The 15292-nt window shown below is 35.9% G+C and overlaps 1 protein-coding gene across 2 annotated transcripts in view; it reads left to right on the top strand.

The window, feature by feature from the left end:
- PLBD1 (phospholipase B domain containing 1) overlaps nt 1–15292 on the top strand; it is a 77748-nt gene that overhangs the window by 44194 nt on the left and 18262 nt on the right. For both annotated transcript variants that reach the window (XM_031938232.1, XM_003771262.4), the window contains one exon: nt 493–637. In XM_031938232.1, the coding sequence (XP_031794092.1) occupies nt 493–637 (145 nt within the window). The remainder of the gene's footprint in view (nt 1–492; nt 638–15292) is intronic.

The raw sequence follows: 15292 nt of genomic DNA, 5'->3' as shown, positions 1-15292 counted from the left end.
TTTATCTTACAGTCAAGGAAGCTGCAGTTCAGAGATTAAGGAATTTATGTATGGTCACCTCAACCTTCTATTTTTCCTAATTCTAGATCTAATGCCCTACCTTCTACTCCATTCTATCTCTCAGGGGATTTTTGGGTTGGTAATAATACTTATATCTCTACTTCACAAGGTTATTGTGAAGAAAATACTTTATAAACCCTCAACTATATATACTGGCATCATTATTTTGTTACCTAAAATATATTTTATCAAATTGCTTTATACATAGATTACTATCCTTAGTATTCATATAGAGACATGTCAATAGGACACAGTTATTTTCATACAAGAGGGAGTTCTCTCTTTTCATTTTTTCTATATTACTTGGTGTGGATCCCCCTTCTTTGACTTTATCATATTCTACCTTGCATCCTACTGATTTCATGAGACCATGGATTTCAAGTTGGAAGTGATCTTTGAGGCCATTTATTCCAAATCTTTTATTTTATACAGGTTCTTCCCGGGTTCGAGAACATTTTATTTTCTCACTCAAGCTGGTTCACATATGCATCTACACTGAGGATATACAAACACTGGGACTTCTCCATCAAAGATCCAATGACTAAAAGTTCTCGTCATTCATTCAGCAGTTATCCAGGTAACAAGATTTAATAACTTTACTGATCCAAAATTATTGGAGAGATGGAAAGAGAGCAAGATCTGTTTGTTTAAAATTAGTGAAAAGTTAAAATTACAGATTTTTTAAAAAAATACTATTTTAGTCCTTTCAAGTAATATAGAAATTGTTAACATTTAAATTAATGCTTCTAAATGTATGAAAACTGATTTTCTCATGGTTGCAAATGTAGGTTATAACAATTTAAAAGCTTATTGCACAAAAAGCACAAAGGTACTCAAAGGCAGTAGGAGAGAATGGAAACAGCAATGCGCTGAAATAAGGATAGTGAGGTTCCAGTTCCACTCTGCCCCTTAGGAACTGTTTGACTTGGCTTTCTGAATTCTCTGCTTGGTAAGCTTTGGATAGAGACAATCTCATTTGTGACAGAGTTGTCCAATGAAGTTCAAACATTGCCCCCATTTTCCTCCACAAGCCAACTGGGCTTGCATCTGCCTCCAGAGCTTGCCTATATTAGATAGGACTAGGTATAAGTTATGGCATCTGTTTATTTATACATTCTCCTTCTTACAATGAACTTACATTTATCTAGGAGTACAATTATACTTTGTCTTTTTTGTGGGAAAGTGTCTACTCTTTCTCTCCCTCACCCCCACTTTATTCCTCAACCTGGGTTCATGCTGAAGCTGGGATAATGGAAAGAAGGAAATAAGCATTTATAAGTGCCTACTACATGCCAGCTATTGGGCTAAGTGTCTGTAACGAATATTATCTCATTTGATTCTCACAATAACCCTATCACTATTATTAATAATATCATGATATTAATTAAATAAAATAATTATATTAATAATATTATATTAGTACTATTTTTATCACCCCATTTTACAGATGTGACCTGAAAACTGAGGCCACAGAGTTTAATGACATGTTCAAGGTCACAGGTAGCATGTACCTAATCCATTTTCTGTTTCCTAGCCAGTGCCAGATTATTTTGATGATTATAGGTTTGACAATAATTTAGAATCTAGCACTGCTAAGCTATCTTTCTTCACAATTTTTGGAAGTGGGCTTCCCTTTGACCCACTATATCACCTAGCTGCTTCACCCCCCCCCCCTTTTTTTTTTTTTTGAGGCAATTGAGGTTAGTTAAGTGACTTGCCCAGGTCACACAACTAGGAAGTGTTAAGTATCTGAGTCTGGATTTGAACTCAGATCCAGTGTATCTACTGCACCATGTAGCTGCTCCTTGACCCTTTCTTTAGAGATATCAAATCCTTTTTCCACATCTCTACCCACTGTGGCCACTAATTACACCAGATGAAGATCTGTCAGCCATCTGATATTCTTTATATAAAATGTAAAAACAAATTCATCAGTCATGATAATAATGGACAATTGAGGATCAAGTTGACTGCAGTGGGAAATATAATCTGCTTTTATCCCCTAACTTTTGACCCTCGCTCAGACAAATGAAGACCCAGCAAGAAATTGTTCATCAATTTAATTGAGAGAGAGGTTTGGTTAATCACTCCATAATATCATCTGTTTACCCCCGTTAGTTCTCATCTAGGGATAAAGGGTCATTTTTTTCAACTACCAATTCTCAAGATAAACAGAAGGCTTTCAGGGTCAAGAAAGAAGGGAGCCCAGAAGCATCATCTGGAAATCGGCTTCGCCACTCAACCTTCCTCCTATATGATATAAACAAGACAGATAATATCTTGATTTTTTTTCTTCATAAAAGCCTCCAAAGTCCAGTTCAAAAAGAATGGTGAATCATAGAAAAGTCATTTCCCAAGTCTGATGCCTCTGGGGTAATGTTCAATAGAGGCACAATATCTTAAATGAAGCAAATTGGACTAGATGATGTAATAATCGCCCTTCTAGCTGATTTTCTGAATTAATATTTTTGCTATTCAGAAAATTTTTTCCCAAGTCTGTCCTGTGAGGGAGGAATCTAATTTTTAAAATAACAATACTCATTTTGCATTTGTAGGAATCATATTTGTCCAAAAGACATTTTTGAAAGATGGTATAATTTGAAATTGTTAATATTTGAAAGAGAAAAGTACTGTATATTGAATTTAGATAGGACTGGGAATTTCCAAAACGAAAACTCAAAGAATCTATCCATCAGTCAGCAAGTATTAATTAAGTCTCTTCCACATATTGGACAATGCGGTGGAATCTAGGGATTATTGTTGAGTCATTTCATTTGTGTCCATTCTCCGTGGCCCCATTTAGGGTTTTCTTGGTAAAGATACTGGAATAATTTGTTATTTCCTTCTTCTTTTACATTTTTTTTTCTTTCTCATTTTACATCTAAGAAACTTGAGGCAAACAAGGTTAAGGGACTTGACCAGAATCACATATCTAGTATGTGTCTGAGGTGTATTTGAAGTCTTCCAGACTCCAGGGAGGATGCTCCATCTACAGCATCACTCAGCTGCCCCATAGGGTCTAGGGATACCAGTTCAAAAAGGAAACAGTTTCTGTCCTCAAGGAACTTATATTCTATTGAAAGAACACTTTCAATTTTGATGCTGTGTTGTTGTTTTATTAAGCTTAAGGTAAACACAGAGTTCTGGAAATTTTCAAGCTTTACATACATTTCTGTATAATTCTCACAATCCTCACCTTTTCCCATCTTTGCATTGATATCAATGAGTAACATAATGTAAACTGATTTAATTTGGAAGGTCTGTAGTTCTTTGTAGAATTTCTCTACCTACTCATCCCCAGCAGCAGGGGTCATGCACGAGCTGCAATGATTTCCATATTTGCCTTTTTGTAAATACTTACCAAAACTATAGTTATGAGATAACCAGATATCTTGTTGCCATTGGACATTCCCTAAAAGAACTCTGCTTCCTCTTTTGTTCCTCCCCAAGAAGTATTCACCACTCATCCCTCTCTCTAACCACAACATCCTTCTTTCTTCTGGCTTTGCTCATAGCTAGAATATCAAGATGATAGGATTCAACTCCTTCTGCAAAGATCAGTCTATTGACACAGAACTATTTGACTATCAGAAACCAAATTAAAGTTTGTAGAAACTTTAAAACAGCTTGGGGGAGCTAGGTGGCCACAGTAGATAGAGCACCTGCTCTGAAATCAGGAGGACCTGAGTTCAAATCCTCAGACACTTAACACTTCTAGCTATGTGACGCAAGTCACTTAATCTCAATTGTCTTAAAAAACAAAACAAAACATTGACTCTTAGCACCCTCTCCTCCTTATAACATCATCCCTGTAGAAGCAGAAGGGGGTTATCCAGAATTAAGGATCATTTTGTATTTTTCTTTGTTTCATGGGTTAAAATGACCAAAAGACCAGCTTACTGATGATAAGCAGATTTAGCATTCAAAGCCTTTCCTACATAGTAGAACCTGTGACAGCTTATGCGTCACTTCATAGAACCCTAAGAAATCATGGCGCTATAATGTGGTATTTGAGTAAGACCTTGTAGAAGCCAAAGGTTTATAGATTTCATTATGTATCAAGAACGATTTATTTGGAGAAAAGAATTGGTATGCACTGGGTATAATAAGCACCAAAAAAGCATTACCAGAAGTGAAATAGATTTTCAGTAGTTAAGAAAATGCTTTTTTATTAAGGTAGAGTTATCTAGGAATGTGTTGGAGCCAGCTTGAATTAGCTACAAAATTTTTAGTGAGCATTTACACCTCAAAAATCAGTAAACACTGCAAATCAGGGCTTGATTTATTGTTTTGTTAATTTCCTAGACTTGATAGAGAAAATGTTAATAATGGAGATTAAGTGAAAATGGTCGAAGGCAGACATTTTCTTTTTTTTTTCCTTTCTGGAGAGCCTCTTATTAAACATTTACTGTCATATCCCTGGTGTTATTCCTGAATCAATTGTTTGTGTAGAGTCAGGTCACCAACTTGTCAGGGCAAAATTCAGAATTAGTCAAAAGCAAAAATAACAGTGAGAAAAATATTCAATGAACAATTGAAACAACTCAACCCAGAAATATTTATATGAGTATTCAGCGGCAGAAAATGGACACCAAAAGTAATATTGATGTCAATTATAACAATGCAGTTTAATTGCATAAACATATTGTCGCAGTTGAAGACCAAACATTTCCCCAAGGCACTATTAGTCACCAGCATAGAAAACCAACAAGTATTTATTAAGTGCCTACAATGTGCCAGGCACTATGCTAAGTGCTGGACATAAAAAGAAAGGTCAAAGAACTTACATTCTGTTAAAGGACCAACATGTAGACAACTTTTTACAAACAAAATACACTGGATAAATTGGAAATAACTAGCAGAAGTAAATCACTAACATCAAAGGTGGATTGGAGAAGGCTTCTTGTAGAAAATGAAATTTTAATTGAGACTTGTAGAAAACCAGAGAAGACAGCCAGTGAAAATGCCCCAAATTCAGGGGATATGCTTATAGAGAACAGTAAGGATACCAATGACAGTGGATCATAGAATAAGTACATGGTGAGAGAAGGTGTAAGATAATTGCAAAGGTTAGAAGGACTTTAGAGGACAAACAGAAAATTTTGTATTTGATCCTGGAGTTAATAGGGAGCCACAAGGGTTTATTGAATTATGGAGTGACAAAGTATCATGATCAATTTGACAGCTGAGAACAGGATGGTCTGGAGGGGAAGAAATTCAAGGCAGAGAAATCGACTAGAAGGCTCTTGTAATAGTCCAAGCATGAGGTGATGAGAGCTTGGGCTAAGATGGTAACAAAGGACAGAAGGAGAAATAATGAGAGATGTTATAAAGGCAGAAGTGATAGGGCTTGGCAACAGATCAGCTATTGGAGAGTGGGGGAGAGAAAACTGAATTATGAGGTTGACAGGTAGATTGAGAACCTGTATGACTACAAATATTTGATTTACTTTGAAAACAATGAGAGACGGCAGCCAAAGGCAACATCGTTTAGAGTATAAACTTGTTCATAAAACCTTATAAGTCATGGATGATTACAAGTAATAATCCCATAAAACAGAGATAAATAGTGGAAGCTGGCCAAAATGGAGACAGACTTACTCCAGTAAAAACCTGAAATTTGCATCATATCAAATAATGATCAAAAAATGCAATGAGACATTACAGTGACTGCTTCCAACCCATAACTATAAAAAGTCAGCCAGAAGTCCATAGATAGCAAGAAAGGCAATCTCTAGCAAAGCCAGCACAGTACAAACAGGGCCAAGACACATTTAGCCATCAAGACTCTATGCAGAGGCAACAAGATGTAGGGCTCCTCTGAGAAAGTTCCAGCATAGTTGGACATTTGTAGTGGGGGTACCATGGAAGCGCTGGAGAGCAAGTGCCATTAAAACTTGGCAAAGTTCAGATTGGAACAACTCACATGCTCTCTCAACATTCTCTTCTGAGATTCCACTGAAAGTTTGAGTTCTGAGTCTCAAATATTCATGGGGACAAAACCCTAAGAGTTAGGATCAGTTCGAAGAGCGTGGTCTTTTTTGGGGAGGAGGGGTCTATTTACCCCTATTTTTTGTTGAATGTAGTTTTTATTGCAGTGTGACCTGAAAAGAATGCATTTACTATTTCTGCCTTTCTGCATTTAATTTTGAAGTCTTCATGCCCTAACGTATGGTCAGTTTTTGTATAGGTTCCATGAACTGCTGAGAAGAAAGTATACTCCTTTCTGTCTCCTTTCAGTTTTCTCCAAAGATCTATCATACCTAATTTTTCTAATATTCTATTTACCTCTTTAACTTCTTTCTTATTTGTTTTGTGGTTTGATTTATCTAATTCTGAGAGTGCAAGGTTGAGATCTCCCACTATTATAGGTTTGCTGTCTATTTCTTCTTGCAACTCTCTCACTTGGTGCATATATGTTTAGTATTGATATTGCTTCATTGTCTATGGTACCCTTTAGCAAGATATAGTTTCCTTCCTTATTTCTTTTAATTAGATCAATTTTTGCTTTTGCTTGATCTGAGATCAGGATGGTTACCCCTGCTTTTTTTACGTCACCTGAAGCATAATAGATTCTGCTCCAGCCTTTTACCTTTACTCTGTATGTATCACCCTGCTTTAAATGTATTTCCTGTAAACAACATATTGTAGGGTTCTGACTTTTGATCCAGTCTGCTATCCTCCTCCGCTTTATGGGAGAGTTCATCCCATTTACATTTATGTTAAAACGACTAATTCTGTATTTCCTGCCATCTCATTACCCCCAGATTATGCTTTATCTTTCTCTCCTTACCCCCCTAAGTATTAAACTTATAGGCACCACTTACTTGCCTCACGCAGCTCTCCCTCTTTAGAATCCCTCCCACCCCCTTTGAGTCCCTTCCCCTTTCTTGTACCCTTCCCTTATTACTCTTTTCCTTTTCCTCTTTCCTCTCCCACTTTTTAATAAGGAGAGAGAAGTTTCTCTATAAACCAAATATGTCTATTATTTTCTCTTTGAGCCAAATCTGATGAGAATAAGATTCACACAACATTCTCCCCCTCCCTAAATTCCCTCAGAGATGATAGGTTTACTTTGCCTCTTTGTGGGATGTAATTTCCCTCTTTTTATCTCCCCTTTTCCCTTTTTCTAACACTATCCCCTTTCCACTCCTACTTCCCTTTTTTTTATAATTTATCAGTAAAATCAAATTATACACATGCTCTTTATGTATGCCCATAACAGAAATACAGTTCTCAAGAGTTCTTTTTACTTTCTTCTGCTTCTCTTGAGTCCTATAGTTGGAAGTCAAATTTTTTGTTTAGCTCTGGTTTTTTCATCAGAACCCACACTCCTATCTCTCCCTGGCTCACATGATTTATTGGGACATCCTTCACATTGCTGAGTAAAAGTGTATCCAGGACAGATGTCAGTTTGGGGAGCATGATGAAACATCTTTTTCTGCACATTCGTTGGAATTCCCTGAGGAGGAAGGAGGATGAACAAATGGAATTCACCTGTTTCATTAAATGTCCATCTTCTTCCCTGGAAGAAAATGCTCAGCTTAGCTGGGTAGTTTATTCATGGTTGCATTCCAAGTTCTTTTGCCTTTTGGAATATCAAATTCCAGGCCCTTCAATCCTTTAATGTGGAAGCAGCTAGATCCTGAGTGATCCTTATTGTGGCTCCTCGGTATTTGAATTGTTGTTGTTGTTGTTTTTTTTTTTTTTTCTGGCTGCTTGTAATATTTTTTCCTTAGTCTGAAAATTCTGAAATTTAGCCACAATATTCCTTGGAGTTTTTATTTTAGGGTTGTGATGTTGGAGAAACTGAGCAAGATAGAGATTAGAGAGTGTTTAATAATTTATTAATTGGAGAGATATGCTGGGACCAAATGGATCCATGGTTTGGTCCCAGGGCTGAATGAGACTTTAGTCTCCAAGAATCCAGCAAACACTGTGAGTTTTCAAAGATACATATACACGTAGCTCAGACACAGGCAGTAGACTGAGGCAGGGGCAGAGTCAGGGTGCTGAGAGCAGGAACAGGACTCTGACAGGATGAGGTGAGTCTCCAGAAATGAGATGACATAATCAGGGGGAGGCACCCCAGACATGGGTATTCTAATAGCTTGGGATGGGGAGAGGCATTCTGATATTCTAAAACATAAAATCTTTTATCCTTATCAAATATTCTGATAAAGAGGGAGGGGAGGTTTTGCAGAACTGAGAAGCAAGGAAACTGAAGCAGGACTGAGTCAGGATAATTAGGGAAACTGAGTCAGGACAATAAAAAAGAACTGTGGCATAACAGGATCTTTTTCCGAAGATGTCCGATGGATTCTTTCAATGCCTATTTTACTTTCTAATTCTATTACATCTGGGCAGTTCTCTTTGATGATTTCCTGTTAAATAGTGTCTAGGCTCTTTTTTTGTCATAATTTTCAGGAAGTTTAAATAATCCTCAGATTATCTCTCCTATATCTGTTTTTCAGGTCTGTTGTTTTTCCAAGTAGATATTTAACATTTTTTCTATTTTTTCATTTTTTTTTTTTGTTTTGTTTGATTGATTCTTGATGTCTCAAGGAATCATTCATTTCTATTTGTTCAGTTCTGATTTTTAATGAGTTATTTTCTTCATTAGCTTTTTTTAAACTTCTTTCTGTATATGTCCAATTGAGTTTTTAAATGAGTTGTTTTGCTCTATGGAATTTTTTTCCATTTCACTAATTTTTTTTTACCAAGTTATTTTCTTTCTCCAATCCACAAATCCTACTTTTCTGAGGTTTTTTTTTAATCTTTTCCAATTCACAAATTCTGTTTCCCTGGGAATTTTTACCTTTTCCAATTCACATTTCAGGAAGTTGTTTTCTGTTTGTATCAAATTTTTCTTTTAGTGAGTTATATTCCTTTTCTGTATTCTCTTGCAGAGCTTTTCTTTCCTTTCCCCATTTTTCTTCTAGCTCTCTTTTAAGATCTTTAATAATTTCTTCTAGGGGAGCCTTGTGTGATGGGGACCAGTTACATCTTCCTTTGGGGGTTTGTCTGGAGACTGTCTGCTATTAGTCTCCTCGGGGTTGAAAACTTGCTCTCTTTCTAAATAGAAGCTATCAATGGTTATAGTTCGCATGGCTTTTTTTTTTTTTAATAAAAGCCCTTAGGGTCTGCCTTCAGGGCCAGGAGATTACTAGCTTCCTCTGCAGAACAGGGATAGACATATGGACAGTAGCTGTCCTGCAAACAGGCTGCTAAGAGCAGCTGAGCTGGGGAAGTGCCCTGGAAAGAGCTCCGCACCAGAAGTGTTTCTGCCCTGGGAAGCGCAGCCATGCTGTGGAAGTTCCACTGCCCCGGGCAGAGCCCCTCTTCCCCCTCCTCTGCTGTGCAGAAGTGTGGCAGCCCTGGGCAAAAGCTCCGCGCTTCAGAATGTGGCTGCAAAGCTATGCTGTGGTCTGTGCCGAGTCACTTCTGGTGCTGGGTGGCTGTGGCCAGGTCCTTTTAAATTCTGGTGGTTTTTGGAGTACACGCCGCATTTGACGTTTGTGTAACTTCTCTGCTGATCTTCTCCTTTGCAACCAAAGCAGAGCAGCCAACCTGTGGTAGAGTCCTCCCTGCAAAATCTCCACCTGCAGAGACTGCCCCTGCCCCGGTCTGCTTAGTGTGCTAGTCTCTGCTTTCTGCCTCCCTGGTGCACTGGTCTGCTCCTGCTGATCAGAATAAACCTTTTCTGGCGATCTTCCAGATTATCTTGGGCTGGTAGTTTGTTGTATTCCCAGTATTCGTGAATTCTACCAGTCAAGCACTATTTCTGAGGCTGAATTTGGTAATTAGTAGTGAGGGTAGAAGGGGAGCTTAGAATGACACTTGTGTCTTCTCCACCATCTTAGAGCATCCTCCCCCCAGCCTGGTCTTTTTGTATAATAACAATAGTCACACCAATAACTATTCCCTTGCTATTTTTTCATTTTTGAGGGTGGGAAAAAAAGTCTTAGGATCTATATTTCTGTGGTGTCAGAAATTTGCAAAATGAAAGTTTCTTAGAAAATATCTGGTCTACATCTGATCTGTAACTTGTAATCTGAAAGAGCTCTCTCTGGAATACGGATAGGTTAAGTCACTTACCCATGGTCACCTAGCCAGTATGTATCACAAGTAGGATTTGGATACCATTTTTTCTGGCTTTGTAGTCAATTCTCTATCCTAGTTGCATCTCTCAATTTATAACATCACACAACCTAAGTGGATTTTTATTGATCGCTGCTCTGTTCTGGCTCTGCTTCTTTCTCTGACCTTTAATTTGACTCTGCTATTCAGTCAAGCTGGTATCTTAGATCTTTTCCTTTTCAAAGCCAAACTCCTCGAATAAGTCTACACATACAGATACATTGTAAGTCTACACTCTATTTTTTTACTTCCCATTCATTTATTAGTCTCCCCTCATTTCTTTATTTTGCCCACAAAAATCATGAGAGACTTTATTAAATGTTTTGCTAAAATGTTTATAAGACCATATCTAAAGCATTCCCCTTATCGTGTTTAGTAAGCATGTCATATTTTCTTTATTAATCCTTTCTTTACAATCCTGCCATTTTTCAATAAATGCCCTCCCCCCCAATTCTTGTACAAATTTAATTGAACTCTCCCTTATAGCAAAAATGATTTTGTTAAGGAAAAGAAACCAGCATTTTGGCCATGTCTGAAAATAGAGACCTCATTCTACATCTAGAGTTTACCACCTCTCTGCAGGGAGGTGAAAAGCATTAATAAATAGTCTTTATACTGAAAGATTGGTGATTGCTTTGTTGAGAAATCTAATGGCTTTCAGTATTGTTTTCTTTTACATGGATTTGCTTATTTCATTCTTCATCATTTCATATAAATCTCTCAAAATTTCTCTGAATTCTTAATATTTATTATTTTTATGGTGAAATATTTAATTATATTCACATGCCACAAATTATTTACCTATTGCCCAGTTGATGGACACTTGCTTCTAGTTGTTTGCTGCAACAAAAAGTTCTGCCATAAATGTTTCTGCATATATGGAATCTTTCCCCCTATGTTTCTTTAGAGTGGCTTAGTAGTTACATGGGTCAAAGGATATGTAAATTTTAATGATTTTTTTTTTCAGTATATTTCCAAATATCCCCCCCAGTAATTGACTGACTTCACGTTGTGGCCAATAAGTTAATTTCTTCTCACAATTTATCCAACATGTATTATGTTTTGTCTTTTTCCATCTTTACCAATTTGATAATTTCATTAGTGAATTGTATCTTCTATATGGTTTTTACCCCTGCTTTTTTTACTTCAGCTAAAGCAGAATAAATTCTGCTCTAGCCTTTTACCTTTACTCTGCATGGATCTCTCTGTTTCAGATGTGTTTCTTGTAAACAACATATTGTATGATTCTGGCTTTTAATCTAGTCTGAGGTATGGATATTCTCTTGGGGAAGCAGAATTGTGAGATACTAGAATTTCCCTTAGATTAGCATTTTTAGGGTTAGTATCATCTGGTGGCCAGTGGAAGACAGTGCCAGCTTGTGGAAGACTTGACAATGCCAAAGTGACTATTGGGTTGTTAATTTAAAAAGAACAACATCTTGTAGATAATTAAAATATATGCTGGATGTATCTCACTTTTGATAAGATCAAGTTGACCCTAATAAAATATGAGATGATGTCTAGGAATTCTGTTCTGGGATTTGTATTAGGAATGAGAACCCAGAGTAGAGTTACATTGGGAAGGATGGATCTAATAATACAACCTGGAGTGAATTAAGAGACTTTAGATTTTTGGATTAGTAAGGAATAAAGGGACAATAAATAATAGGCTCCCTATACATAGAAATCTAATTTGGAAGTAGTGCATTCACTGATATATACAAACATTAGATCCCAGTTCTTAAAATATGGACCAATACAAGGTTTTCTTTTTAGTGACAGGTGGGCAAGGAAGCAGTGATCCCAAAGAAGGACTTGTAGAAAGATAATATCTTCATTTTTAGGAACTGTTGATGCATGGGAATAGTAGTTAACAGCAATTGGAGCATATTTTGAGAGACATTTTTAGATCTTTTCTATTTCCAGAGTGGAATTCACCTAATAGAGTGGGACTGCCCTCAAGGTAGATTCTTGGACTTTGCCATGGTTAAATAAGAGCTCATAGTTCATTCATAAGAAGTTTATCTGGAATTCAGAAACCATGGAAGAGAACTGAGGACAAGTTGGAAAAGAACGTCCATTGGATGAATTTTTAAAAGGCAAGCACAATTTTTAGTAGAGGAAAACTGTTTAGGGAAGGAAAATGTCTAGGTGGTTTGAGAAATGAGAGAACTTTGAAGTAGAAACAGGGGAGAAGCCATTGCCAGAAATGAAAAGGTTCACCATGTGCTATATAGTGGACTGACTGTAAGATGGCATATTTTCTATCTCATCCTCACTCCTTTTAATTCTCTAAGTAATGGACTTTATTTTCCAGGAGAATAGTGTCTTTTATTAGAAAATCCTATTTTAGCATTAATTATTTATAATACATTTAATTTGAATCCTCCACAAAACCAGTCAAATTTACTTTACATATATTTACATTTGAACATGTGGATGGGTAATAGGAATTTGGAATACAAGATAAGCGAGGAGATTGTGGAGAATGAAAAAGGTATCATGAGTCTGGGAAAAGGGCAGATGGTATTGATTCAAAAAAGGAAAAGAGATAGCTGCAAAAAAAGTAAGCTTAAATTCCATTCCTAGCAAAATCTTAGGACATATTTAGAACTTATCATTAAAAAGGCTAGGTTAGGAACATGAAGGCAAAGAAACAGTGACCTCAGAGAAGGACTTCATCTCGTTCCACAAGAACAGGTTTGCCACAAAGTCTGTCAAGCTGTCCTCTGCACAAGATAAAGCGCCAGACCATAGTACAATTAGATGAACATAGAGGATGATTGAATGACTAGACCCAAAAAGTAGTTAGTTGCTATCAATGTAGAAGGCCATCCCTAAGATCTGTGCTTATGTATGCTATTTAACATCTTCAATGATTTGGATGATGGTATGATTGCATAAATATTACATTCACAAATTAAACAAGTGCAGAAAGGTTAACCAACATGTTGAATTATATAGTCCAGATCAAAAAAATCTTGAGCAGGCTAGAACATTGGGCTAAATATTTATTAAATATTAAATATTAATTTTCATTTAATGGGAATAAAGGTAAAGCTATATGCTTGAGTTCAAAATGCCAACTTCACAAGTACAGGCTAGATAATAGATACCCACTCCCTGCCCCCTCTCAAAGAAATATCTAGGGACTTTAGAAGACTGTAAGTTTAATAACTAAATGATATGACATGGCAGTCACAAAAAACTATGATTTTAGGCAACATGTTTAGGAATGGGATGGGCTCAAGGATGTTCCTCAGAATCCCTTCCCGCTAGTTTTTAAAGTTGGAATATCAACATGGAACCTGTCCAAACACCTAGTCAGTCTCAATACTCATGAGTTTTCTTTGTCAATATTATCTCTATTGTTCTGATTCTTTTCATTTCACTTTGAATTATTTCATAAAGACTTCTGCTGTTTCTTAATATTTCTCATATTTATCAATTTAAATTACATTATAATAGCCATTATTTTAACATGCCACAGTTTATTCAGCCATTTCTGTATTTACATTTTATTTGTTTCCAATATTATACAATTATAAATAATGACTATAAAAATCTTTGAATACTTAGCTCTTGACTTTTCCTTTTGATAGTACTTTTAGGATGCATCTTTTTTTAAACTAATTTTTTATTGTAGTAAGTTATTTTTAATACACATTGCTTTATGAATCATATTGGGAAAGAAAAATAGCAAAAGGGAAAAACTATGAGAGAAATTAAAAAAAAAAACAGAAAAAAAGAACATTCAGTCTCCTTATATTTTTTTCTGGGTGCAGATGGCATTTTTTGTCCAAAGTCTATTGCAATTGTTTTGGATCATTGAATTGCTGAGAAGAACCAAGTCTTTCATTGTTGATCATAGGATACATCTTTAGAAATATAATAAATGGGTCAAAGGATATGATTATTTTTATAACTTCTATAGTGTATTACCAGATTGCTTTCTAAAAAGTTTTAGGAGTTTGCAATTCTACCAACAAGGTATGAAATTATCTTTTTCTCTACAATTGTACCAGCATTGACTTGCCACTTTAATAATTTTTGCTAATTTGATGGGCATTATTGTATCTCAAAATGGTTGTAATTTGCATTTCTTTGATTATTAGTGAGTATGAACATTTTATATTTTTCTACAATGTATTTTACTTATATCTTTTTTCTTTGATCAATCAATTTCTACCATCTTCCATACTGAGCTCTGCCTTGTGACAAAGGAAAATGATTCACAATTAAAACAATCAGGGAGTCTACTTAGAATTATAGTTGAATAGTTTAACAGTTTTCTATAAATTTTGGTTTTTTATCTCTCCTATTTGCCACAGTTCTTCAATCTGTTATTATCTTTACCTTGATTTTATCTATGTTTACAAAGTTTGCTGTTTGTACTAGTGTGAGGAAAACACAAGGCAAGAAAAGTATTTTTCATACATTCCAGAGAAAGAAAGAGAATAAGCCGAAGTTCTCTGAGTCAGTTTCTCTCTCTCTCTCTCTCTCTCTCTCTCTCTCTCTCTTTCTCCTCCCTTCCCTGCCAGAGTCATGGTACTAAGAGATCAATAAAGGAAAGATTCTTTCATTATTCCAAAATGCCTTCATCTTTCATTGCTGAGCCAGTACATCAGCCATAAGGAGGCAAGGTAGCTCTGAACATATTTCATCAGGGATTAATCTGTACAGATTACTTTGTATATATGTATTTACATGTATGTTCATACAACTATATGATTTTATGGTCAGATATTTTTCATTTCAGAATACTAGTGAAAGACAGTATATTAAAAAACTGCTTCTGTCAGGAAAACCTGAATTCAAGTACTGTCTCTGACATCTGCAAGTTACTTTACCTATACCAGGAAATTCTCCAAAACGCTAAATTTATCTTATCTAAGAAACATGAGCTTGCTGATTTACGTGAGCAAAGAACATTTCTATAATGGACAACCCTTAAAAATCTAACTTATAAAACCCACTGGAAGTTTTTGGAAGTTTTTCTTGTTCAGGAAAGTGAATAGAACCACAGATGTCGAAACATAAGTTGGAAAATTTTCAGATTATTGTTCATTGAATTGAAGTATTCTAGGAATAA

Source organism: Sarcophilus harrisii, chromosome 5 (assembly GCF_902635505.1).
Source record: "Sarcophilus harrisii chromosome 5, mSarHar1.11, whole genome shotgun sequence".
NCBI classification, from domain to species: Eukaryota; Metazoa; Chordata; class Mammalia; order Dasyuromorphia; family Dasyuridae; genus Sarcophilus; species Sarcophilus harrisii.
This window is presented reverse-complemented; position numbering and strand designations above follow the sequence as displayed.